This window comes from Agelaius tricolor, unplaced genomic scaffold (assembly GCF_023055355.1).
Source record: "Agelaius tricolor isolate 1412-34295 unplaced genomic scaffold, bAgeTri1.0.p SCAF_8, whole genome shotgun sequence".
In the NCBI taxonomy this organism is placed as follows: Eukaryota; Metazoa; Chordata; class Aves; order Passeriformes; family Icteridae; genus Agelaius; species Agelaius tricolor.
In genome coordinates this window covers 31,685,713-31,710,727 of record NW_027269268.1, presented here as the reverse complement: position 1 = coordinate 31,710,727, position 25,015 = coordinate 31,685,713, and the positions used below count along the sequence as shown (strand labels likewise).

General features: G+C 38.5%; 1 protein-coding gene across 1 annotated transcript; it reads right to left on the bottom strand.

Annotated features, from left to right (window-relative positions):
- Positions 1-1,952: 1,952 nt before the first annotated feature.
- TRAPPC11 (trafficking protein particle complex subunit 11) lies at positions 1,953-24,873 on the bottom strand. The gene is made up of 29 exons (XM_071432166.1): positions 24,448-24,873; positions 23,312-23,481; positions 22,816-22,886; positions 21,858-21,972; positions 19,445-19,544; positions 18,633-18,706; positions 18,305-18,401; positions 17,341-17,474; positions 16,856-17,003; positions 16,301-16,394; positions 15,858-15,937; positions 15,685-15,763; positions 15,551-15,605; positions 14,473-14,618; positions 13,367-13,428; positions 13,133-13,265; positions 12,415-12,545; positions 11,771-11,926; positions 11,089-11,276; positions 10,738-10,886; positions 9,048-9,169; positions 8,279-8,398; positions 7,852-7,917; positions 7,596-7,752; positions 6,281-6,389; positions 5,938-6,029; positions 4,920-5,053; positions 4,376-4,543; positions 1,953-2,908 (listed from the first exon to the last, which is right to left on the bottom strand). The coding sequence occupies exons 1-29, from the start codon at positions 24,652-24,654 to the stop codon at positions 2,864-2,866; spliced, it is 3,402 nt and encodes a 1,133-aa protein (XP_071288267.1). The 5' UTR covers positions 24,655-24,873; the 3' UTR covers positions 1,953-2,863.
- Positions 24,874-25,015: the final 142 nt, after the last annotated feature.

Genomic DNA, 25,015 nt, shown 5'->3' with positions numbered 1-25,015 from the left:
CCTCCACTTCAGTTAACCAGGTAGCATGCCTAACCATTGGAATACAGCAGAGATTGCCCCCTTAGCCCTAGAAGTCTCTTGCCAAAACCATCCCTGGAGGAAGATTGGGAAGGTATTTTGGTGTAAGATACCCATGTTGCTCTCCTTTAGCCTAACTTCTTCCCTGAAAAGACATGAAGGAGCAGGAGCTTGTTGTTGGAAAATGAAGCAGCAGAGGAGGTTTAAGGAAGGAGGTGCCTTTGAGATTTTTTTCCTTCTTCTTCCTACTTTATACACAGTAACCTCAAACCTGAAGGAGGGTCCAAGCAGAATATTCTTACCTCCAAGAGGCTTCCAATCTCCCAGGTGAAGACAGAGAAAGCATGAAAATAAACAACTTGTTCATTAGGATATCCAAAAAGGAAGCTGGTAGAATCTCAAACTCCTTTAAAAATCAACAATCTGAGAATATTTCATATAAGACCTTAAAAATGAATCTAAAATTAAAATCTTCCCTTGAAACTTTTACTTTTCCTTAATTTCCTACAACTAGAGTTCAGTGGTTGGAAGCAATGGAGAAGGAACAGAGTACTTTCTCCACTCCAGACTTTGCTGTAGGCTAGATCAGAGAGGATGGGAAATGTTCTTCCCCTCCCAAGCACTGAGATGGGACAAGTTCTCCCCCTCTCATGCAGCAAGTAGCATAAAAAGGGAGGAAACTACAGTGCTAGGGCTAGGTCTCCAGCTCAGTAGCAGTTTGAACATGTTCATCTCAATCTTTTTTCCCTGAAAGCTATTTTTAAACTTATATGTAACTTCTCCTTTCTTTGATACTTAATTAGTTCCAATTAAAATAGACTACCTTTATGTAGTATACATTGAAGTGTGAATGGTGCTTATTAAAATATAGTAAATAATAAAAAAGATTGCACTTACACTGAAATAGATGTGCATATCTCCTTAAGGCTTCCAAAGGGATTTGCATAATGAATCACAAACATTCCCCTCAGCATTAGAATCCTCTGAGTCAGAAAGACAGTCATCATTAATCACTTCTCGAGCATTTTTAACAAGGTGGCTCCTGCTTGCTGCATGTTTTCATTCTCATCAGTCATTTACATAGCATAAAAGGTGTGCCTAGCACTTTAGAGACAATTAGCACAAAAATATTTGCTTTGTAGTATTTACAGCTATAGTAAGATCATACAAAACAAGAAAGGATTCCCTCTGCAGATGAAAGAACAGGAATTGTGACTATGGCAAAGTAGCAAGCTTTTGCCACGGTCTGGGATATGCCTGCATTCCTGTTTTTTCCATGTTATTCTTACTACTCACAATTTTAAGTAGGAATGTATTTACACAATTCACTAAAGACTTCAACATTATTGTAACCATGAAAACATTTTATGTCATCCCCTTTCTCAAAGGGAGAAAAACCACTCTTAGACTGTTTTGGGGGTGGGGGAAGGCACCCAATTCTCCACCAAACACTTACACTACTTGAATCAACATGTCTTTCAAGAAGAAGTAACAAGAGGTGCCAGCATTGCTGCAACCTGAGTGATTACTTAAGAGAAAAAAATATCTGGAAAAGAAATGCATTTTCCACTCTAAAAAAAACCCAAAAACAAAAGAGAGAGAGAGAAAGATAAGATACCTATTCCATGACTGCCACTGAGTTCAGTACATTTAAGCAAAGAATAAGGAAGGTTTAATTTGTTCTTCCCAGCACAGTTTGTCAGTCAGTCTTCGTATCCCCATCTATACATTGGAAAAACCTTCATAATACAACTACCTCTGCACTCCATGGAAAAACAGTATATCCTCACACATAATTTTTCAGGACTTCACTCATGCTTTCCTTCAAGTATTCCAGCTGTTCTTTTGGACCTCAATGCCACAGATGGATGTATCAGTCCACAAGTGAGATCAGAGTTACAAAAAAACTGTGAAAGCAATGCAGTTAGGGACAGTTTCAGAAGTACTCTGTCACAAGCAGTTTATTAGAACTTCACTTTGACAATAAATAAGGTATTTCCCAAGCAATCAAAATGTAATTATTTAGAAAGTTAAACAATGCAAATTTTCACAATGCAATTTTTTATATATACATATTTTACTGTACTTTACACACCACTTCATCCAGAGCTGTACAACAGTAGGATGTTTATTTTTTAAATTCACACAGCAGGAGCATATCAAGACATGTTTTTAATCTGGAAACTGTGTAGAAGTAGCCCCAAACCACACCAGCTCCAGGTTGGATAGTCCAACTGGTAGGACCGAATCTCTGTTCTTTAGACTAGCTGCTGAATTCAAAATTGGATGTATGGCTTACCTAGGAGAAATAGTGCCTTTTGAGAGTTATGGTTTTAAAGGACTAGTAAGCTGCTCAATTGCAACAGTAAGATGTAGCCATTTGTAATTTACAGTGCTACTGCACAACCTGCTCTGTCTTCAACACAAGTGGCACAGGACAAACTTCTGTAAAAAATGATAATTTTTTTTTAGTAGTAAATACAAACTTTGCACTTTGCACTGTTAACTGTGAAAACATCTTTCAGGTTTGGTCAAATGAATTAGCATTTCTTAAATATTCAAGACATTTAATATGCCTCAATAACACTTTTAAGAGTTTGACATTCAAAATTAACTTCAAAAGAATGCTCCCGTTAAATAAAGCACCAAGATTTCCCCACGTGTTTATTCCTTAAAGAAAGTCTATGAAACACTAGCTTTTTTTAAACATTAGTTCTGCTAAGAGTTGTAATTTCAAAATAAAATTTAATTCTTATGGTTTGATCAAAGCCTTGTTTCCAAAGTGAGTTTTACATATTCTGTGCAACATCCCATTTCTTTAAGTGCAGAGGTACAGGTCTCAAAGTTATGCAGCTGCAATCGAGTTGTCATCTGCTTGACGACCCTGAGGCTTTAAGAAAATAAAGACAGAGAATTAAAAAAAAACTAAAACAAAACAAGCCACCCAAACAAACTTCCCTCAAGAATCCAAACCCAACCAAAAAACCCACACCCAGGCAAAAATGATAGACTACTAGGAAATTAACTCTGCAACACACTGTGTTGTCAATGTAGCTCTGGTACCCAAGTGTAGCATTAAGCTTATCCTACTCCTAAAGGTTTCCAACAGTGGCACAAACACACAGGACATCCAAATGAAATTTCAGTTTGGCCCGTGGAGGCCTCAGCTCCTCAATTGCCCTGGTAAATGCCTTCTCCACACACATGTGCACAGCTTAGACAACGCCTGGCTGATCAGAGCTCTGAGCATTAATGCAGTATAAAAAGCTGATAATTATTAATGTGTAAAACAGGAATTAGACTAACAGTTTCTTGGAGAAATTTTAAGCAACATCACTAGAGATAGAAGAGAGCAAGGAAGAAGTTCTAAAGATGAAAAGACATCCTTACAATAGGGTTTTCTGATGTTCTGATAACTCCCAAGCAAAACCAAAGAATTCTGAAGCTTGAGAGTCCACAGGAGTTTTATGAACACCACGCTTTTAAGAAAAAATGCCTCTTCTATTTTCTTAGGAGGACACCCTGACAACCAATCTTGAAGAGCCAGTGACTGTCAGCACACTCAAAAAGTAAGTTCTGCCTATCTCTTTTGAATAAAACAAAACTGAAATAACACCAGGCCAGTTTCCTAGAAACATGATTACGTATTTCTGAAAAAGTCCATCTCAAATCATATAGAAAAGTCTTTGGGCTCCTTGCTTGTTAAGAGTCTAAATAAAAAGTGAACAAAATATTCTGGAGACAGCAGCAGTGGGATGAGAAAGCACTGTTGTGGGCAAATAGATTTAGATGATTCTTAAAAAGTAAAAAGATCTGTTTTTCATGGCATGATTGAACTGTCTTCAGTTATACCACTTATGAAAAATAAAAATTCTAGACTGATTCACTGACAGAATGTGTTTTTAGAAGTTATTTAGGGATGTGTGGGATGCTACAGTGTCTCTGAACTTAGTCATATGGGTTGCTCAAACACTTTTTTCAGAAGTGCTATGAATCATGGTATTAAAAGTATTTGGTAACTTAGCTCACTCTACTATGCTCAAAATAGAGGCAATTTTAAAACTCCTTTTACAGAGTCAGACACGGAACAGAACATCAGGGACATGTCAAGCACATGCAGTTCATTCACCTAGTGGTAACCAAATACATACTGCACTGAAACAGATTTCCTAAAGATTTTGGCTGACAACACCAATGCACAATACAAGATTTTTCAAAGCAAGTGATCCTGTTACAAGCTGGACATTTTAGCCTGCTTAGAGACACTCAGCTTTGAACACAGCTGAGGTGGCTGTCCCCAGAATGTGAGCAGCCCCAAGGGGAGCCTTGAAACACAAGTGACTCCTCCCAGCCTTACCTTTACAAAAATGTGTGTTGGTATGAACCGCCTGAGCAGCTGGTTGGTGAAGTTAGGGAATCTCAGCAGGTTAACGTGCAGAGAAGGTAACTGCTGATAGCCAGCCATCAGGGGATAGAAGTTATACAGCATCTCCTGCTGAGAGCCAGGAAGGATCCGGAGCCGGATCTTAACAAAAGAAGAAAAGAAAACCACAACCTTAGGTAAGTTCTGTGTTCGAAAGCTCTGCCTATTTTCTATTTATGCACTGGTTACTTTCTGAAGCTGGAAAGAATGCAACTCATTTCCAATTCTAGTTGAAGTATTGCTTCTATACCAAAACAACATGTAACCCGTGAATGACATGACAGACAGCTCCTAGACAGGCTTCCATCTAGCCCAAAATGGAATCTGCATTCATATATTCTTCCAGACAGAATTTACCATACTTTAAACATCTAAAAAACAATGATTTTTTCCTCTCTGTACCTCAGTGTAAGTCTAATCAATATATTCATCACTACCAGATAAACCAGCAGGATCAGTGGATGTGACAATTCTGTACCTGTTTAAGGCCAGAGAACATGAAGGCATCACTGGGTTCCACGGACACCTCCACATCCTGGACTAAATTGGTTTTATTTTGCAGGTGATACCTCACAGGTAAGGACTCTCGGACTCGACCAAATGATGGCAGATCTTTGGAAAGAAAGTAACTTATCTCAAACACAAAACACATCTTCAAGTTCCACTCAAAAAAAAAAAAGTCTATCGCAAAAAGCGGTGAAAGATTAAGAAAAAAAGATACAAGAACTAGGCACCTAAAGTCCTTCTGATGAGATTTTTTAGAAACAGATTAAACAACAGAACACAGCTTCATTAGAGTTTTTCAGTACTATGTTTCAACATCTAGTTACAAAGCTCCCAGCTGCTAACACTGCCCAAGAATACTAACTAGGAAGTCACTTCCATTGCTGCTGACTATTTTCAGCTTACCAAAATCTAATCAGATACTGTCAGGAAGCTCCTTCAAAGTGTAACAGGATAAGAGGATAGTGGAAGAATCTCAGTACAAATGAAACCAAGCTGAGGAAAGCATTGAAATGATGTGTGTTTGGTGGGCATTTCAATCTCCCTCTGTTCTTGTGCAGGTGAAGTGCTACAAAAGAAACATTTCACCTGCCAACAAGCATCTCTAGCTCTCCAGTCTGTTTCTTCCTGGGATGCACCCAGAATGTGGGTGGATGGAACAACTGCTGCCATAGGCATCTAGAGAAATCTACTGGGAAGGCAGCATCAGCAGAGCGAACTCCAGTCTCTGGGCTGCCCCATAACACATGTTGAGTATTATGTCAGCTCCATTGACAGCTTTTAGGAGAACACATTTGTGCAACTACCTACCTCCTCTTCCCTTCAAGGGGAAAGAAGAGCAAGCCTTGAGGCAGTTTCCTTCTCTAGCTCCATAATATTCAGCACCACTTTTCTGTATTTTGCTACAGTAAATTGAAGCTCTGGGTGCTGTAAAAATTTTGTCACTCTTTGAAATTCTAATTAGGACATGTATGTAGCCAAATTAATATTACCTGCATTAACATGGAGGGGAATGCTCTCTACAATCACATGTGGCAGAGTGATGACTGTGTTAACAACAGGGACACTTTCCACAGGTGAACTTCTGCAGGAAAAAGTCAAATGCAGACCATGTTGAATATTACACTACATAAACTATCAAGTAAGTATACAAATTAAGTAGTAATTAGTAGGTCCAAAGTCTAAACAGTGCTTATTACAGGAAAATACAGAACTTTTTTGTTCATTTTTTGCACTCCTCTCCACTCCCAAAAAAACCCAAACCCAACATCTTACTATCATTCCTAAAACCAAATCAGCTTACTTCTCTCCTTATCAAGGCCAAGAGATGCTTACCTCTTCCAGGAAATTATATAACATCCAGTTGCCACTCCACTAGCATTAGTAACTGGAGGACATCGAAGGCAAAAGCACTCACTGGCACTCTCACCTGTCTGTAAAACAACTATCAGCAAGATTTTGTTTAAAATCAAAGCATAATAACAGCCTAAGCCACCAAGCCTAGAAATGCAATATGACACAAACACAAGCATTCAGCCAGAAAGGCCTTTCAAGTGCTTTGCAAATATACCTACATCATGTATAAATCCAATAGATTGGGAAGTATTCTAATACATGAAAGAGTAACATATACAAATATATGTTTATATACACTTTACTTCATGAACACCATTATAATATCTTTAATGTGCACACAGAGAATCATTGCAAATTTAGAGCTCATAAACACACAGAAAAAGCAAAGTAATGTCAATTCAAATTCTACACTTCTGCAGCAGATTCCAAGACATCAGCATAAGACGAAGATGAAATATCATAGTTTGAAGAGTAAAGGATCTGGGAAATAATTGCTTTTTGCCAGGCAATCCTTGAATCAAAAGATCAAGTAGAGCCTTGCAAGTCCTTGATTACATGAGTGGACAGCTGTCCCACATGGCAGCCACCCAGAATACCTCATTGCATCCACAGTTTTGACAGAAGACATAATTCACATCTGATGCCACAAATGCAAAGAAGGTGTTTTGTTGGAAGATGTTGGATCAGCTCTACTTTTAAGTACTCCACTTATTTAACTTCAAAGCTAACACCCTGCAGTTTTCATGGCTGAGATCGTCAAGATAACTTTTTAAAATGCAAATAATAAGTTACTAAACTGTGGTAATATTAAAAACAAGTTGGCTACTACCAGTTGTTCTTTATAACCTACCCTTTCTAGCTTCACATTTTTCAGTTTTGTGATAGTAATCATGGACTTGGATCACTGGCCTGTGGATACTGCCTCTATCACATGGTAAAGTGCATTCCAGAAAGTATATATGGCCCAGAAACACTGGAAATATTGAGTATCTTTTGATACAGATATCTAAGAAGTTGCATTTCAGAAGTATTTCAGGTTCAGCTTCCTCTCATGTCTATTATAATCAGAATTTCTTTTACCATCCATCATCTAAGTCTATTTAGTTGACCTAGTGAAGTAGAACTAAATTCTAAAGCATGCTGCTGTCCAAGTTGTATTCTGGCAAGCAACTAGAGCAGCTTTCTTCCACTTACAATTCAATAAACAAACATTATTTAAAGTGTCCCCCTTTATTACTCCCAATTTATGCAAAAAGTATCCTCCTGATAGAGAACATACTCTAAGGAAACTTACCATTCTCCACATAAGATTCCAGTTGATCTACTGGGGTCATGGAAGCTGACAGCTGCAACTTGCTTGTTACAATAGTGAGAGGCCAAGGAGAGGCACTCAGGATGTCTGTCATCAGCAGAAATGGTATATCTGCAAATACTCTGTCCAAGTGCTCCAGCTGTAGAGACACACACAAGCTCTGACTATTTCTAACTAAACAGGGTATGACTCCAAAATGCTGTGATTCCAAAACATGAACAACTTTTCAAACACATACCTTTGTGGAGACAAATTTGACAGCAACATCAAAAGGAAATACTGTGTCTATGGTAACAGTTTCATCCTTTAGAGGCAACAAAAGACATGGGAAGAATAGAGGAAAAAAGTTACAGTCAACTTAAGGCCTGGCTATTGATGTCAAAGATTATATTAATATAAAGTTACTTTTAATTGTTATTTTAATCAGTCCTCCCCAAGGAAGAATGTATCATTAAAGATATTTATGAACAAATATAGAAAACTTTTCTTCTGCTAATCGCTATAGAACTGTCCATGCTAAAAAGGGCTACCATACTGCTGACTTAGCATTTATTCTATCTCCTGGAAAGGTTTCTAAGATACTCAAAATTACAGCTTTTAGAATATTTCTAGTATTTCACAAATTTATCTGGATAAAATGCAAATAGTGCATTTTTAAAACCTACCCGGTGACACCTGCAGAGGATTTCTTTGCCCTCAACAACAGTGTTGATTAAGTAAGAAATGTAAAACAGAAACATTCTTGCACCAACTGTTCCACAACGGATGTATATTGGTTTTTCCAGCTGCAAAATAAAGGAGACTGTGTGAGCTATAGCTAAACTACATTAATTAGGGCTAGAGCTGTCCAAAAGTTGTTAATCATCTGACTTAGATTATGGTCAAAATAATGCCCATTCTACTGTTGCCCTGTTGGACTATCTCCTAGAATGCACAATCTGGATCATGCAGCAAATGTTTTTAACCAGAGCAGCACAACTCCAGTTGCTTCACTGGATTTGTTCCAGATGCTTGTCTGTTACTTAACAATATAAAAAAAGAACCATAACTGTGTAATACATGACATAACCAACTTCTAACTAACTAGTCACAACTTCAGTTTAGTGCATATTTGGTCCTCTACCATCCTGAGTCACACTTGCTGCCCATTATCTACTGTCCCTTAAGCAGTACATTTCATTAGCAGTTGAAGTTAGCCTCCTTATTTCATATCTCCCAGCTGTATCATCAAACCCAGAACATACCCTATTCTCCAATTTAGTCCAAAAGATGGTCTCATTAAAAGAATACTAAAATACATCTAAACAGTAGGCAAAATATGCCATAAGCATTTAATTTATTGGTTCAGATACCAGAAAGTAAACTGAAGTCTGTCTAAGGGAGTCTTTTATCAGTGGGTCCCTATTTTCTTGAGTGTGATAGAGAAGCCTTGACCTTTTCCCCTGGTTGCAAGTCTCCTACAGGGATATCGGGAAGCAGTGCAGGAAAAGAGTCATCACATGCATCTGTTCCATGAAGAGTCACCTGAGTTTTCTGAGTCAGGTTAGCATCTTGCCCTAGGATTAAAAACAGTCTTCATATCCACATGGCCTTACATCACTAAAGCATGAAAACAATAACTAAAACTAAAAACTAAAAAAAAAAAAAAAAAAAACTCTAAAAGCAATGCACGAGGAATTAACACAGTTCATTTTGTCAAGAATCTTTCAAATCAGCAGAAGATTGATTTGACAACACCTCAAAATTTTCCAAGTTTTAGAAGCATTTGTACCCTTGCAAGTTTATTGTTACATCTCTTTAGGCTAGGAAAAAAAAATCTCAAAAATCAGAAATTATATCTAGATATTCCCTACCATCTATATAATACAACAGGATTATGTGATCCAAGTTTTTCTTGATATTCTATAATGAAGTAGAAAGGAAGTTTTACTTTTCTGTGATTCTTTTGTTTTCAAGAACATGGTTTAATGATTTCACATATTTTAAAAAACTTTCTTTCAAGTCAGCGTTGAAAGTACATAAAAAGAAATGTATAGATGTTAAATGACACCATTCTTCAGTCAGAGCTTAACTAGAATAATGGCATTACTGCAATTACATGGCATAATTTTCAAAGTAAAACAAGCCACATCTTGCCAAAGAGTTACTACTGTGGAAAATACATCACCTTCCCTATAAGTGAAATGTCAGATTTCAATTGTTCTTTTAATGCAATCAGCAAACCCACACTGACCTTGCATATCCCATGTTAAAGAGATTAGATCAAGCAAGGGAAAAAAAACAACTAAGAAAAACAAAGACCATCTATTAAACAGTGCTTTAGGAGCCAAGCCCAAAGATCCAATTAAACAAGTTTCAAGAATATCCAGTGACTTTAATGAACCATACAACTCTACAGAAAACACTGTTTCAGAATACACAGAATGTATGGCATCCTATATTCTAGTGACTGAAAAAATACTTTTGTCTTTTAGGATAATTGCTACAAAGATGAATACTGAGTATAACATTTGGGCTTCACACACTGAAAACTGTCAGCAATATCTACATAGAGATAGCTAGGACTCAGACGTACAATATATGCATTTTTTTCCATTGCTTTCTAAGAAATACTGCTTCAGTGCTCCATTGTTCCCCAAATTTCAAGTGGTTTAAAAACCAAACCATGTTGTCCAGGGCAGGGAAAACAAAAAAACCAGGGTGGGTGTGAGAGAAAACCCACAAAGTCTATAGTTAGAAAACATTCATCTAGCACTGTCTAGTGCTTTCAGCTCAGCAAAGAAAAGATCTCTGTCTGGGGAAAAGAAAACTTTAGTTACAAGCAAACGGAATAAAAAGTCAGAAAATAATAGAAAAGCTTTCATGTTTTCTTTCAAACTTCTAACGATTTATATTCTGAAAATACCCATGCAAGCACCACAGAAAAGCAGTGGTTAAAATAATCAGAACTGAATGAGTCTGTTAGCTGCTGTTCTTACCACTGGTATTTCATCATTCCCAACTTTCACTTTGGTTTGGCTTTTAATTACTGTGAGAAAACAGTTCACTGTATTTCTCTGCACTGCATCCACAAAAAGGAGTCAATTACAAGACTGTTGAATTAAAAGAAAATAACCCCAAATACCTGGCTTTAAACCTGCTGTAAGCTTGACATCTTTGGCCACTGTCTCCTCATGTGACTGGACTGTCACAATCAAACAATACATTTCATTAGTCAGGGCAGGAGGTTCATGACGGAGCTGAACAGAAATGTTCGGCACTCTAGAAATAATCCTATGAGAGAAAAGACTCAGTTATTGTATCTTTCTCAAATAACTTGCTTTTAAGCCTAGTTTAAAGGAGGCTAAAACACCCTGTTGTATAAAAGTTCCCACAACTGATGGTCTATTAAATTAAGAGATGTGAGACTCCTAAAAAACAACATGATGGGAACAACTCAATAAAAAAAGACCAGTCTGGAACCCCAGTTACTCACATCGTGCTGGCCTGAATTGTCAAAGTGTCCCAGTGCACCTCATTGTCTGGAAGCTTAGGTCTTCTCTTGAAGGACCGTGCTGCCTGCAGTGCTTCCTGAGAGGAGGAAGCATCTCCCCCTCCTCCTCGCCAGTTCAGAACCACACAGCGGCCAGACTCACTTCCCAGGATCAAATCCACAGATGTGATCTGACAGACACAAATTTAAACACCTATTGGTGAGTTTTCTGATCACCTGTTGTAGGAATGTAGTTTTCCAACATAGACAGACATCATAAATACATGTACCATCAAAAAGCTTCTGACAGCTTGGAGACTGAGGACCTCACCACCCCAGGATTTCATTTAATGAAACAACAGTGGAAAAAGTATCTGTGTTCAGGTGCAAGCAGTGTAATAAGTTGCAATTTCCTATCCTCCCATAGTACGATACCACCACTCACTTTTTAAGTATTGCACATATTTTAAAAAATGATAAAATTTTCTTAAAACAATTCTTCAGTTTTTGTGGTTTTCTTCATGTTTTGTAATTGTCAATAGTTTCACTCACTTTTGATACTGAGTTTCAAGAATTCAGACATTCAGAACTGCAAAACTTTTTAACTGGTGCTAGATTAGGGGCACATTGTAGTTTGAGTTCATTGTATGTAACAGTAAGAAAGGTACAAAACAAAAGGACAAACCTCAATCTTCTTTCCTACATCTTCAGTTTTTGCAACAAATTTGAAAGAGAACTTTCTTGTTTTGCCAGGCACTAAGCACATTGTTCCTTGTGATGACTGTTCTAGAATATCACTTTTCTGATAGGCTTCTTCTACAACACAGTATTGGTTGTAATCCTACAATGGAGAAGCAGGGAAAAAAGCTGATACATTCATTCAGAAGACATCTTTAGAGAGTAATGGCAATGTAGCAAATATTAAAGCTCTGTGTCACTGGATCAAACTGTATGGGTTTTTCTGACTTTTCACAAGATCAAAGTTAAACTCGCTGGTAATTACACTGCAATTCTTTGACACCAGATATCCATTATATTAATATAGCTTAATGAATCAGAAGAAATAAGACATTAAAATGATCCCTCTGAAACTTTAGCAAGCTTCATTAAAAAGCCTAGATTTGACAGATGAACTAACCAGTTTTATTCTAGTATCAATATATTTGTCAAAAGCAACAGATAATGCATTAAAAACCCAGACACCTTTCAGCTTAAGCATTAACATAATTTTAGGCAAAACCAATTTGTTTTAATGTTTAAAACCAATAGAATGTTATTCCATTCTTATTAACAGTTTCTATCGCTAGGTCAGATATAGAACATAGGTACCTGATTATTGAAACTGATGCAGAGCTTAGAAAACCTGATAGGATGAGGACAATCAGCTCTCAAGTACACATCAAACTGCACAGGAACATCAACATGAAAACTAGGAGCAAGAAATTTTGCTTTGCACTGTACTAGAATTAAAAAAGAAAATAAAAAGGAAAAGCAAAAAGAAACAAGAAGGAGACGTTAAACAAACTATAACATTAAATTCCAGAAGCACACTCCTGAAATGACTGTGGCAAGAATTGTTCTGTGTACACTCTTACAACTCTGTTTTGCAAGGACAAATCTGGCAACTAACACTGCCACAGAAAGGCATTTTTCAGCACTTGGCCAAAACCTTTGGACAGGAGAGAAGATGCACATGTCCAGCAGAAAACAGACAGTCCTGTACACTTGGATGTCATGCATGCCCCCTGTTCAATGGCAAGTATTACTTTGCACACACTCCGCCCTCTTTCCTCAGAATCCTACTTCACAGGACTTCTGAATATCAGAAGTCTTTCAAAAACAAGGAATTCTTTAGTAATCCATATCAGGGATAAGGGATGACCAACTTCTCTCATTATTTCTTATCTTGTTGATTTAGACAAGGAACAGAGCAAGGCTGGAACACTGCTGTTAGTTTTAATACATCCTTCATATTTTCATCCTAAGTAGTTATTTTCAAGGTGTAATCCAAATTTATGATCTGGTATAAATTTGCTTTCTTACTTACCAAATGGTATAAAATCTTGGACTTCTATTGTAAAAATGTTACTGCCTGCCAAGGAAACACGGTCAGCCCACAATTTCTGTGATGCTTTCACAGCAGCAGAATCACAATCGGGTTCAGGGTCAGGGCTTTCATTCTGTATGCAGGCAAAGAATTGCAAAGAACAACAAAAGAAGGTTACAGACACTGACCACTCCTAGCATTATTTGAAAGGGTAATAGGAGTTCTGCCACTTACCATCAGAACTTTGATGAGATTTTTTTCTATTCGGGATTTCTGATCTTCTTTAAGAGTAGATGCTAATAAAGAGAACAAAACAAAGATTACAAGACAGAAGCAAGGGTCTCTACTTTTCTCTTAACTTAACAGTAAATCTTACCCTCAAAGTGCATCATTCAAACAACAAATTCCAGGGGAAAAAAAATTCTAACATTCATCTACCATAACAAAGGACATTCCCATTTTAAATGTTTCCTCTTACTTTCACTGAAACCAAGTAAAATATTTTTTTATTATATAAGCATTTTGCAATGTATTGGAGCAAAGCCTCAGAAGAATAATGCTTATACCTCCTTGTTGTTTATGTTTAAAAACAGAAGAAAGCATAAACAAGTCTAGAACTCCAAAGAGACCAGCTCAGATAATACTGGAAAAACCAACTACAGTGGGTGACAGGAAGAAACAAGGACTACTTAAAATAAGCATTCTTTTCTTGAAGAAAGGTGGTTTTGCATCATTTTCTATTCTTCAATATAAAGCAGCATAGCCTAGCTAGCTCTAAGAAGATGCAAAGCCATTTTTACCACACCTGCACTAGTAGTGGTATTAGCAATTTAGGGCCCCAAAGGATTATTTCTGCATTGTCAAGGAGCAGGCATTACGCAGACCATAGTGCTTGCATTTTTACTGTGGAGCCACCCTATGTCACATTTTTCCCCTAAAACATCCCACATACATATTTCATTAGCAGAGTTCTAGAAAGAGTCTTGGAGAAGCATATTTGGGATATTAAAGTCCAGAAAATTGTGTTAGGTTTGTTACTAGGAAAAAACGTTTTTCTCTTTTAGCTGTACTACTGTTCTTTGCCAAAGCTCAGGAAGTTCCTGTTACATTATTTGAACAGTCTCAAATGAAGCTCTGCATCTCAGATATCCTAACACAGTCTATTTGAATGCAATGAATTTTATATATGAAGAAAGACAACTCAACTCCCAGTGCAGCACAGAAAGTAGTGAAAATCCAGCACAAGTACACGGTTATTTTGTAGTCAAATAATTTGAAGTACTATAAGCACTGTGTCTGACAACGATTTGCCATATTTCAAAATATTCAAAGAAGAATACCTCTGCCCAGTAGCTCTAAAGAGTATGTGATATAATCTTTCAGCTGGGCCATCAGATATGAACATTTGAGTGCTGTTGTCAGTATGGAGGTGAGGAGGGTCCACCATCCTTCGCTGCGATAATCACACATAACATAATCCAACAGCCTGCAACACAACAAGGTTGAGAGGAAACAAGTCATGCTCACCAATATTTTTTGGTATCATTAATACAAAATTCATTTTCACTAATACAAATGCTAGATTAAAGTATACTGTTTATACAAAGCAATGATTTATCAAAACCAGCATGAAACTATGATAAAGAAACATTTATTCCCTGAATTTTCTATCTCTAGATAGAAATATTTTCACAAGACAACTCATCTGTCTTCACACAAAGAACTAGCAAAACAGCAACTGGACAGAATTGCCTTAGTCCAAGAGAAGAAGAAATTCAATGTTCCTTAAGCCAAGATGTTTCTTTTCTTTCCTATTTCCTATCCCCCTTCAAGGGTTTCAAAGGTCCACAACATATGCATCAATCTTTATCAGGCAAAACCACACACCTTAATATGTTCCTAATACTGACCACTGTTAGCTGTTACTAGCAAAGCAGTAATTTTTTAAATTCTTCTCAACTATTTAAGACAAGAATTTCTGCCTACTTCAGAAAAATCTACCTAACACAAACAAAAAATGCTTGTTCATAGAACAATCAGGCTTGACACAAATTGATCTGCTTATCCTAGCCTATCTTCTCTTCCACGTAAACTCCAGTCACCTACTAACAAGCAAATACATCTCTCCTACTTCAAACAAGACAGACAGACAGCACTCAATCAGTGAGTTAGAAATAGATAATTTGCCCAATATGGCAAATTCCCACAACAGCTCAGAGCAGGAAGTTTTTATGCTGACTCATCTGTTTTAGTTTCTTTAATATAAGTGGGGTTTGTAGACTCAATAGCTTGTGCTTCAATCACAACCAGATTCAAGGAGCATTTCATACAAGCTTCCAACATTATTCCATAGCCATAAAACATGGGGTCTTAGTGAGAGGGCAGCACATAAAAGAAGCAATCATGAATGATACTCACTTCAAAGCTTTGGCATAATCTTTAGCATAGTAATATTCTTCTCCCATTTGAACCACTGAAAAAAAAATCCAGATCACTACTGAAAGTCTTTGCAAAATTAAATTTAAAAAATGCATCTGATTATCTATACTCACTCAAATGACTTTTCATTCTTGGACATTTGTACTTCTTGAATTGTGCGACAGCATTACTCAACAAAGTGATTATTAGCTCCTAGTGGATAAAACCATTGCCAATATCATTATATATGCAAACATTAGGGTCCTATTAAAACAACAGAGTTTTTTTTTTAAAGAATAAAACTTACTGAGTGAAGAACATTTTTCTCTTTTAGCTGTAGGGATAAAATCCCCATCTTCTCCTTTTCAGGATCAGAAAGATCAAAGCCTGAATAAGACAATGAAAAAACCCATGAAACCAGAATTCTGTCCAGACCCAAAGGGAACAATTTATACCATAAGCAATATGCAATTTATACCATAAGCAATATGCAAGCTTCAACTCAAACACATTCACACATTACCTCACATGCAGCTATATCTCCCTAGAAGGGAAATTCTAGAACACAACTATCTTTCCCCATGCTTTTAAGAATCTACCAAAAATCAGCAAATTACAGTCAAACCACCTAGTCTTTATACTGCACATTTTAACATTTAAAGTGTGTATGTTAAGACAATTTAGTCCTTTTCTAATCTGATCTCAAATAAGGACTCAAGCTCCTATTTCCAGAGCAGTAGAGAAACATACTCAATATTCCTTGCCGCCATGGTCTTTGCCCATAGAAGTCAAGCACTCCAGTTTGTGTTTCCAGGGGATCCGGATTGGGATATGGCACAGAGGACTGGAAATTCAAATATAGCAATTAAAAGGGTTCCTGTTTTGTCTTCTGCCAGATAAGTGTTAGAAAAATATTAAAACAATACCCCCCCCCCCCCCCCCCCCCCCCCCATGTCCTAGTACCAATGCTCTTGTTTCTCTGCTTCCTGTCAGTCACCAGACACAGTGCACATATAAATATACTGGAAAAACAAAGTCAGTTCTCAAGTATCCAGAGATGCAAAAGTATATTTAAAAAAAAAATTTAAAACATGTCAGAATTATTTGTAAATAAATAAATAAATACTGATGTATTTGTCCTGGGACATTACAAATATATGTAATGTTAACAAGCATCACAAAGACACATATCCTTTCCTAGGATTTCATTTACACACATTATACATTGTTCCACTTCTATTTAAAATTACATTAGGGATTTCACTATCTGGTTAATTACAAAGCATTTTCCCCCTCCCAACTTACATCATGGTTACATAGCATACTTGCTAGTTGTTTCCGTTCCTGTGCATAGTAGGCTGCCTGCTGGTAATAGAAACCTGGATTCTGAGTTTGAATTGCTGTCAATCCCAGCTTAATTGCTTCATCAAACAAGTCACCAAAGGCCTGAAACCTGTTAAAAAAAAAAAAAAACCCAAAACAAAACATTCATAACCGAGATTGTGTATAGAACAGCAATATGAACTGAAAAGAACCCTACAAATAAAAGTCCTGGTTACTCAAGACACATGATATTTCTCTGAACTTTTGCATCTAAGTTCTATGGCTGCATTTGTTCATATTCTGTTCATTCAAAGAGAAAAGCAGTCAATGATCAATGCAAAACAGAACAACAGTGTATTTTATGTTCTTGTGTATCTCTTAGAGAACTAAAAATTGGTATCTTGTCTAGACAAGTAAACCTTTTGAAGTTCACTGTTTGTCTAAAACACTACTAAGAAAAAACATACTGTTTAGACATCCAGGCAGCATGCTCAAAAGCCAGTTCTGCACTTCCTATTTTTTTCTTGCATAGGTCAATATGCTTCCTGAACTGTGCAATAGCATCCAGTGGAGTGTTATGTTGAAAACAGAGGCGACAGATCTAGGGAAAAATAAAAGTAAAATGAAAAACCACTGTTAAGCTGCTAAGGCTTAGCACTCAACCCCACCAGTCCCCCAACTAATTCTACATAATTCTGAAGAGCAAAAATTGCATAAAAAATAAAGGAAGAAAAGTTCATGGTTTACATCTGTAAACCATAATGTATTACACCTGAGACCATGTGGTTCTCTATTTCATCTAATACTATTTATCATCCCCTTTTTGCCCAAGACATCAACATAAGAGTGCATAACTCACTGCCAAATATAACAGGGAACTTCAGAGCCTCTAGAAAGACCAAAGATTATTTTGAAGCCTGCAGTCGGCAAATGGAATTTGATGGAATACAACTCCAAGATTCTTGTAAGTGGTGGGATAGTTTTGCTTTACCTAAAAGCCTTCAAAATACCACAAAAGTATGGACTGATTCTTAGAAAGTTACTTTCTTCCCCCTAACAAGCAATGACTGAACTAAATTGGCCTAAGCTTTGGAAGAAGACAAAAATATTCAAGGAACAAGCAGCCCTGGTGTTCATTCTCCTTGCACAGAATGAGAGAGCCTGGTCTTTCAGAAGATTGCATCTCAAATGAACTTAAGTCCTTCAAAATAATCCCCTTCAGCTAAGGATCTTTCTTTTGTGTGGAATTCAGAAGCCTCTGCAAGTCTGAGCATAGTTGGTGTTCCAATGAAAACTCTTTCTAATCCATCTCTGTAAAAGCAATATAAAACTGAACTTTACAACTTTTCCCCATTAAACTTTTTTCTTTTAAGTGCATCAACTTTTTTCTTTTAAGTAACAGTTGTCAGAGACTAGAAGTACAGTTGTTACCTTGTAATTTATAAATCCTGCCATGGTCTTGATTTCCAGCATGTTTGTTTCATGAGCCCTCAATTCATGCACAAGATTATATGCAGTTCTGTAATTCCTAAGCAGGAATAATTAAGAGATAAATCAGACATGATAATAAAGTTCTAGAACAGGACTGTTCATTGCCAACAATGAAAAACAGCCTTCCAACCAGAGCATTCTTCCCAGTGAACAACTTGCCCCTTACATACATGTTTAAAGAATTTTGCATTCAGGAAAATATTTGTCAGTTTATGGCTTAGCAACAATTTGGGGTAGAGAGGGTGGGGGAAGATAACATGAGTCTTACTTGAGAGCATTCTGTGTATCCTGTTTCAGCTCACTGAAGAAGGCTATTTTGAACTGGTGTCTAACAAACAAAAGCTGCAAAACACAACCAGTGTACATCATTCACAAACATCCAAACATACCTTGTTACCTACAAAGAGATACAAGTGGTAACTTCAGAGGTTAACAAAATACAGCACTTGACTTGAAAAAGTGAATGTGCAACTATTTCCTAATAGTTCTGTCTATAGTTCACCATGACACAGCAGTGATCTTTCAATAGATTTAATCTATTCAAAGCCTGTTACCCTGGCACAAGGGAGAGGCTTTGCACCACCCCAAAATCTCTATGCCAACAGAACTGATTGTGGTTTGGAGCTCACCACTTGGATTCCAGCTTCTAAGAGAGCAAAGCTGGCAATCACAACAGAACATAATGTGTCTGAGTAGATTTGAAAAGCAAAAGTTGAAAACTGAAATCAAGTGCAACTCTGAGTACAAAATATCTAAGGGAAACACATCCCACAACTTAAGATACTACACTCAATTATGTTAAACCATGTAGATAAATGAGAAGTTTTTCTTTTTTTAATCTGAGGACTTAATTTTGCCCTGCAGCTCTTCTGAGGAAGATGTGAGAAAGACAAATATAACAAAACCAATCAAAATAAAAGTTTAAATTGTAGAAAATAGAATCAGATTTACTTCCTATACTAAGAAAGGACATCTCAAAATGGTAGGGAAGAATAAAAACATTTAAATAACAAACATTTATTTTCATGTTTTTACATGCAAAATAGCTTGCACAGTATTTCAAAAATAGGGTAACGTTACCTGGTGAGTGGTTTTGTTCAAGAACTCCTTATGAGATTTAACTCTTCTTATTTCTGTATAATAGTAAGTCTGTGCATGCTCATAGAAAGCATTTTCCAACCTGCAACAAAGTTGCTCATAAGTGTCACAAAGTTTCTCCCACATACAAAGAAATTCTTAAGTTCTTCAAAATAAGTTACTTTTAATCATGTTTATTTTAGTGTTGGCAAAGGACCTTGCGGTATTACTAAACTCCTCTAAGTTACCACACAGGATAACAGTCTGCAGACAAAAAACTTTCACAAAAAGGGTAGTAATAAGTAGAACAAGTAAGTTGAGAGCTTTATATGCAACTTCTTATACAACAAACTTTAGTATTTAATTTAAGATAGTCTCAGGATAAGCTGTTCTGATTTTGCAAGGTAATTGAAAGATGAGAGATGCCCTTAAGTCAAAACAAGAAAATCCTGCTGAGGCTCACAGAATACGTCTGGAGTGCATCTGTTTGCTGGACTGTGGGGGAAGGAGTGAAAGGAAAAAACAGCAGTAAATAAAATTTTGAGGGTACAGACTAGGTATCATCATTCTGTCCAAACATCAACAGCTACCTCAGTTGCAGAGGTAACAGTGAAACTTGTCAGCAAGAGAAATGGCCCACGGCAACTCACAGGGGGAGAGGACAAAGAGGACAAACACACCAAACGCAACATGAGAGTGAGGAGGACCTAAGGAGCATATATTGTAAGGAGTAAAATCAACTAGAACAAGATCAAAATCTAGGAGAGGACTACATGCAACAGCACTGACACATGCAGGAAATAAAGGCTGAAGTATCAGTTCTGTTACTATAGTCTCAATTTAGCACTGAAAAAAATATGAAAAACTAGAAGTAATGGTTACTTTGTTTTGATCAATTCCAGTGGCAGTTTGTGAGCAGCACGGATACAATAGCAGCATTAATTTATGTTGAGAATTATACTGTTTATATATAAATATGAGGGTGAGAGCAAAGTTAACCTCAGACTGTGACCCCTCTTCTCCCTGAGAATACATGGAAAAATTAGAACTAATTATTGTAAAACATGATTTTGTTAGTTTGAGCCCTTCTTTTTAGAGCTACACAAAAGTGTTTACCTTTCCTCAATTTGCTTTTGAAAGGCCTTCCTAAATTACTTGAAGTTGTAGTCCATGTAAATATTGAAACAGAAGGCACATGAAATGTAGAAAATGACAAAGAGATAATATTTGCAACCAGATAGATGACACTTTACATAAACAGAAGGAAAGAGCTACATGGCCAGGGAGTGGAAGTGGGGGAAAAACCAAAAGCCTGTTAAGAGATAAACCTAAAAACATATTTGTGTGGAAAATAATTTCAAACCAGCAGGGCCAAAACCACTGTAGAAGTAGAAAAGGCCACTTGGGATATCTACAAATATTTCTTTAAAAGCAACATCTCTGGCTGTCATTACTCAACCTCACATAGAAATGAAATTGTGTGGAATTCATCAGAATAACATAAAGAATTCCAGCAAACAGGTAAAACATTCACTGCTGGTGTACAATCAGTGCCACATAGCATTCATCTCAACCTATGATCTCTCAAATTCTCCTTTAGAATAATGGAATTGTTTAGATTGGAAAAGACCTTTAAGATCATCAAATGTAACTGTCAACCTGTTACCAAGTCCAGCACTAAGCCCTTCCTACTGTCCCTAAGCACAATATACATGTCTTTTAAATACACCTTCAATGGTGACTCAGCCTCTTCCCTAGGCATCTTGTTCCAATGCTTGATAATCCCTTTGGTGAAGAAATTTTTTACCTAATATCCAATCTAAATCTCCCCTGAAGCAACTTAAGCCATTTCTTCTCATCCTACTTGAAGGGAAGCTTGAAGGGAAGCCCTGGGGAAGAGACCAAGCCCATCCTACTGTCCAGTACAGCCTCCTTTCAGGGAGGTGTAGAAAGCAACAAGGTCTTCCCCAAGCCTCCTTTTCTCCAGGCTACAGACCCCCAGTTCCCTCAGCTGCTCCTCAGAAGGCTTTTGCTCCTGACCTTCACCAGCTCTGTTGCCCTTCATTGGACACACTCTGGCACCTCAATGTCTTTCTTGCACTGAGGTGCCCAGAACTGGACACTGCATGGATTTCCATCATCTCCACTGAGCCAGCAGAATGAAGGGCCTCACTAGCACACCAACAGTCCAACACTTGCATGCTGACCCCAGGCTTATTTCCAGTGAAACTGGTTTTATCCCTTTCCCACTTTAAGCCTAGTTTAAAGCCCCTTCAGTAAGCTCTGCTAACTCTTGTGTGCAGATCTTTCTTCCCCTTTGAGACAAGTGCTCCCTATATGCTGCCAGCAGGCCAGGTGCCCTGTAAGCCATCCCACATTCTGCAAACAGAGCAAGACAGGGGTTTACAACACTTACCTTATAATATAGCCAACAAGATGATCAGTGTGGGGAAGCACAAAGAGTGATTTTCCAGAAAGGTCACAAGCATTACACAAAGCTGCAGCCCTCTCTGATGCAATGACATCTTCTCCTAGTGAAGTCAAGGAAAGCACAAGTAAGAGGTATGTGGTGCTGCAATGTCAAACCAGTTCCAAAAGCTTAAAGGTCAGGTTATGAACAGGTCTAAACAGTACTGAAAAATCTAATAAAGATAAAACCAAGAGCACATTCTTTCTTATTTCTTTCAGAGTACTATGTGCTTCATCCAGCAGAACATATGCAGAAACCTCCTAGCAGTTTTTAGCAAAAAATTACGAGTCCGATGTAAGTTTTTCATCTCTTACAGAATTAAATATCCCATGTCTTGAGAAATACAATAGCATCCAGGAAAGACAACCACATACAGGAGGTAGAGCAAAAAACAAAAAATGGTTTGCCAGACACTAGAAAGCACACAGTAGCTCTACAGAAATGTAAACTTAAAGTGCATCACATTTCACAGTTCCATGTAGCTCCAAGATTTTATTGATTAAAACCAAGTTAAGATGAAAGACCTCTGTAGGTACCAAATACTCTTCCTCTAAGTTCTCAATGCTTTTACTGCTTTTCCTGATCTCAAGCAATGTTTAAAATGCAACTTGCTTACAAGAAGGCAGGTCAGATGTATTACCATAGAAGCCATCTCTGATACTGTGTATCAAAAAATGCACTTGGATTTAAGTGGAACAAGTTAGCGATAAAAGTGTCAAATGTTTAGGGTCAACTGTCCAGAATGCTCTTTTTATCTTACACCTTGCTGCAGTCACAATGCATTCACTGAATGTAGATGACATCAGATGAAGAACCACAGATTATGTGACAAACCAAAGTGAGCTCAGTCCACTGGGCCTTCTGAAAAATGAGAACTCCACAACTGTGCATAGTTTTCAAGTACCTGGAGGCAATGGTGTTTTTTTCTGAATCAAAACCACAGCAACTTTGGTATTTCTTCCTTGCAAACTCTGCCTAAAATAAAGACAACATAGCACAGTGTCAAGGTTTCACTTCTTATTTCTGAATAAACAGGAAAAAAAAAAATCAGTCTAGATGGAAGCACTGGAAGAATGCTACAAAGGTGAAAAAGCCAAACAACACAATATGCTCCATCATTCAGAAAATGCTGTCTTCCTTCTTCTGGGACAGAACAATTGTGCTGAATTTAGCAAGAAAAATTTCAGGAGCTGTTTTTACATAAGTAAAATAAGTAATGGTTTTACAAATAAACCATTAAAAAGTTCTTTATTTTGAGTTGTATATTAAAAAGCTAAGTTCAAGTTCCCCTTAATTTATGTTTAAGAAAAAAAAGTGTATATTCTAGAATGCAAACAGATTCTGCAATTCACACTTACATTAGCTTGCAGTACATTATGAAGCAAGTGAAAAAAATCTACCTGACAATTTCAACTCGAGTAGCACACTCCAACTGTTTTTCCTTCCACTGTGGCTCATCCCAGTCCAGTTCATAGAATACCACCACAAGTGCTGGAACCAAATTCAGATGTTTGTTCATCCAACCAGTCTTCAGGATTCCTTTTGGAATATACCACTCATAGGATGTCCTCTGAAAATATTGAGAATATTGAAGCAAGCTACAAAACCCATTTTCAATCATTTATAGCAGGAGAAAGGGCATATCCTCGACATTCTTGCCACTTAATATGTTTGTCATCTTGCCTTTGCTTCCTATTAAGCCATATCCCTCAGTAGCTCAGGCATCAGGGCCTGGTGCCTGAGATATTAGCAGCAAAGAACAACAGATTCCAGGAAGGCTGGAGAAGAGGGTCAAGTTTAGGAGCAAATCTCATACACTGCCATGTATGAGAATATAGGCTAGTATGAAATACTAGGCTCAGTTGAAAATAGAGGTCTCAAAACAGTGCAAGGACACACCAGTTTAGAGTCCTTGTTTGTCTTTGCCAGCATCATGGAATTATGTAGTTTTATAGCAGTTAAACTCATTGACATTGCAAAGCAGAAAGAATAGCAGAGATATTCTTTCTGCTGTCTTTCACTCAGTTAAAGTGAAATGTTTAGTAAAAAAAAAGCTTTAGAGGTTAGGTTAGGGTTTTTTTCAGAATACATTAAGTGTCTAGTTTCTCCAGAGTTAAATTTTGGGTTTCATCAAATCTCAAACTTTACAAAGCACCTTAACGCTATGTACAGGAGCAGCAAGTACTTTAAAAAGTAAACCATACGGGCTTTCTCTGCTTCTGGCTCATGAGCTAAGGCACCCCTGGGCTTCCTATGCACCCACAGCGCTCCATCACAACGCTCTCGGCTTCCCCTTCGCCCTCACAATTCCCCTGCCTCGAAGCTCCCACACTTCCCTCCAACATCGGGGGCAGAGGCAGCCGAGGGCCGGCAGAGCGCGGTGCCAGCGGGCGGCAGCCCAGGCGGAGCGGAGCACGGCCCTTCCCCGCCGGGAGCCGCCGAGTCCCGCACCGCCGCTCCCGGAGCCCGTCGGGGCAGCGGGCCGGCAGGGAGCCCGCCGGGGCAGGGCGCAGCCGGGGCCGGCGCCGCTCGCTACCTTCGTCCGGCACTTGGGGTACTCGTGGTCGCCGGGCAGCACTTTGAAGGAGATGGGGACGCGGTCGGCTCTGCGGTTGGCGCAGAAGGCGTCCCACACGGCGCGGTGTACGGCGTTGTACACCACGTCCAGGCCTGTGAGGGTGACGAACGCCATGGGCCGGCAGCACAGCTCCACCGGGAAGTCCCAGTGAGACGGAGGGGTCATCCTGCGCCCGGGACGGCGGCCTGCGAGGCAGCGGGACGGCGGCGGGAGGGCGGCCCAGGCCGGCCACAAGAGCGCCCCGCTGTCCCGGGCCCGCGCTCCCCGTAGCGCCGCTCACTGCGGCGGGATGGAGCCGGGAAGCGCCGGGAAGCGCAGCTGGGAGCGGCCGCGGGTCACGGGAGGCGGCGCGGGCGGGCCGCCGCCTCAGGAAGCGAGTGACGGGCAGCGTCGGAAGGGCAGCGCGAGCGGCCAATCGGCGCCTCCGCTGCGCCCCTTGGACCAGTGAGGAGCGCCCGCGCGGGGACGTCACTGCGAAGGAGCCAGTGAGCGGAAGGAGGAAGCGCGGGGGGACGCGCGGCCGGCC

What these genes read in the sequence shown, in the direction of transcription:
- TRAPPC11 (XM_071432166.1), bottom strand. Translation starts at nt 24,654, where the DNA reads ATGACCCCTCCGTCTCACTGGGACTTCCCGGTGGAGCTGTGCTGCCGG. An exon ending in AAAAACACCATTGCCTCCAG is followed by an intron (nt 21,973 to 22,815) that starts GTACTTGAAAAC and finishes TGACTTCACTAG; the next exon opens with GAGAAGATGTCATTGCATCA. An exon ending in AGAAAAATGTTCTTCACTCA is followed by an intron (nt 15,764 to 15,857) that starts GTAAGTTTTATT and finishes TTTATCCACTAG; the next exon opens with GAGCTAATAATCACTTTGTT.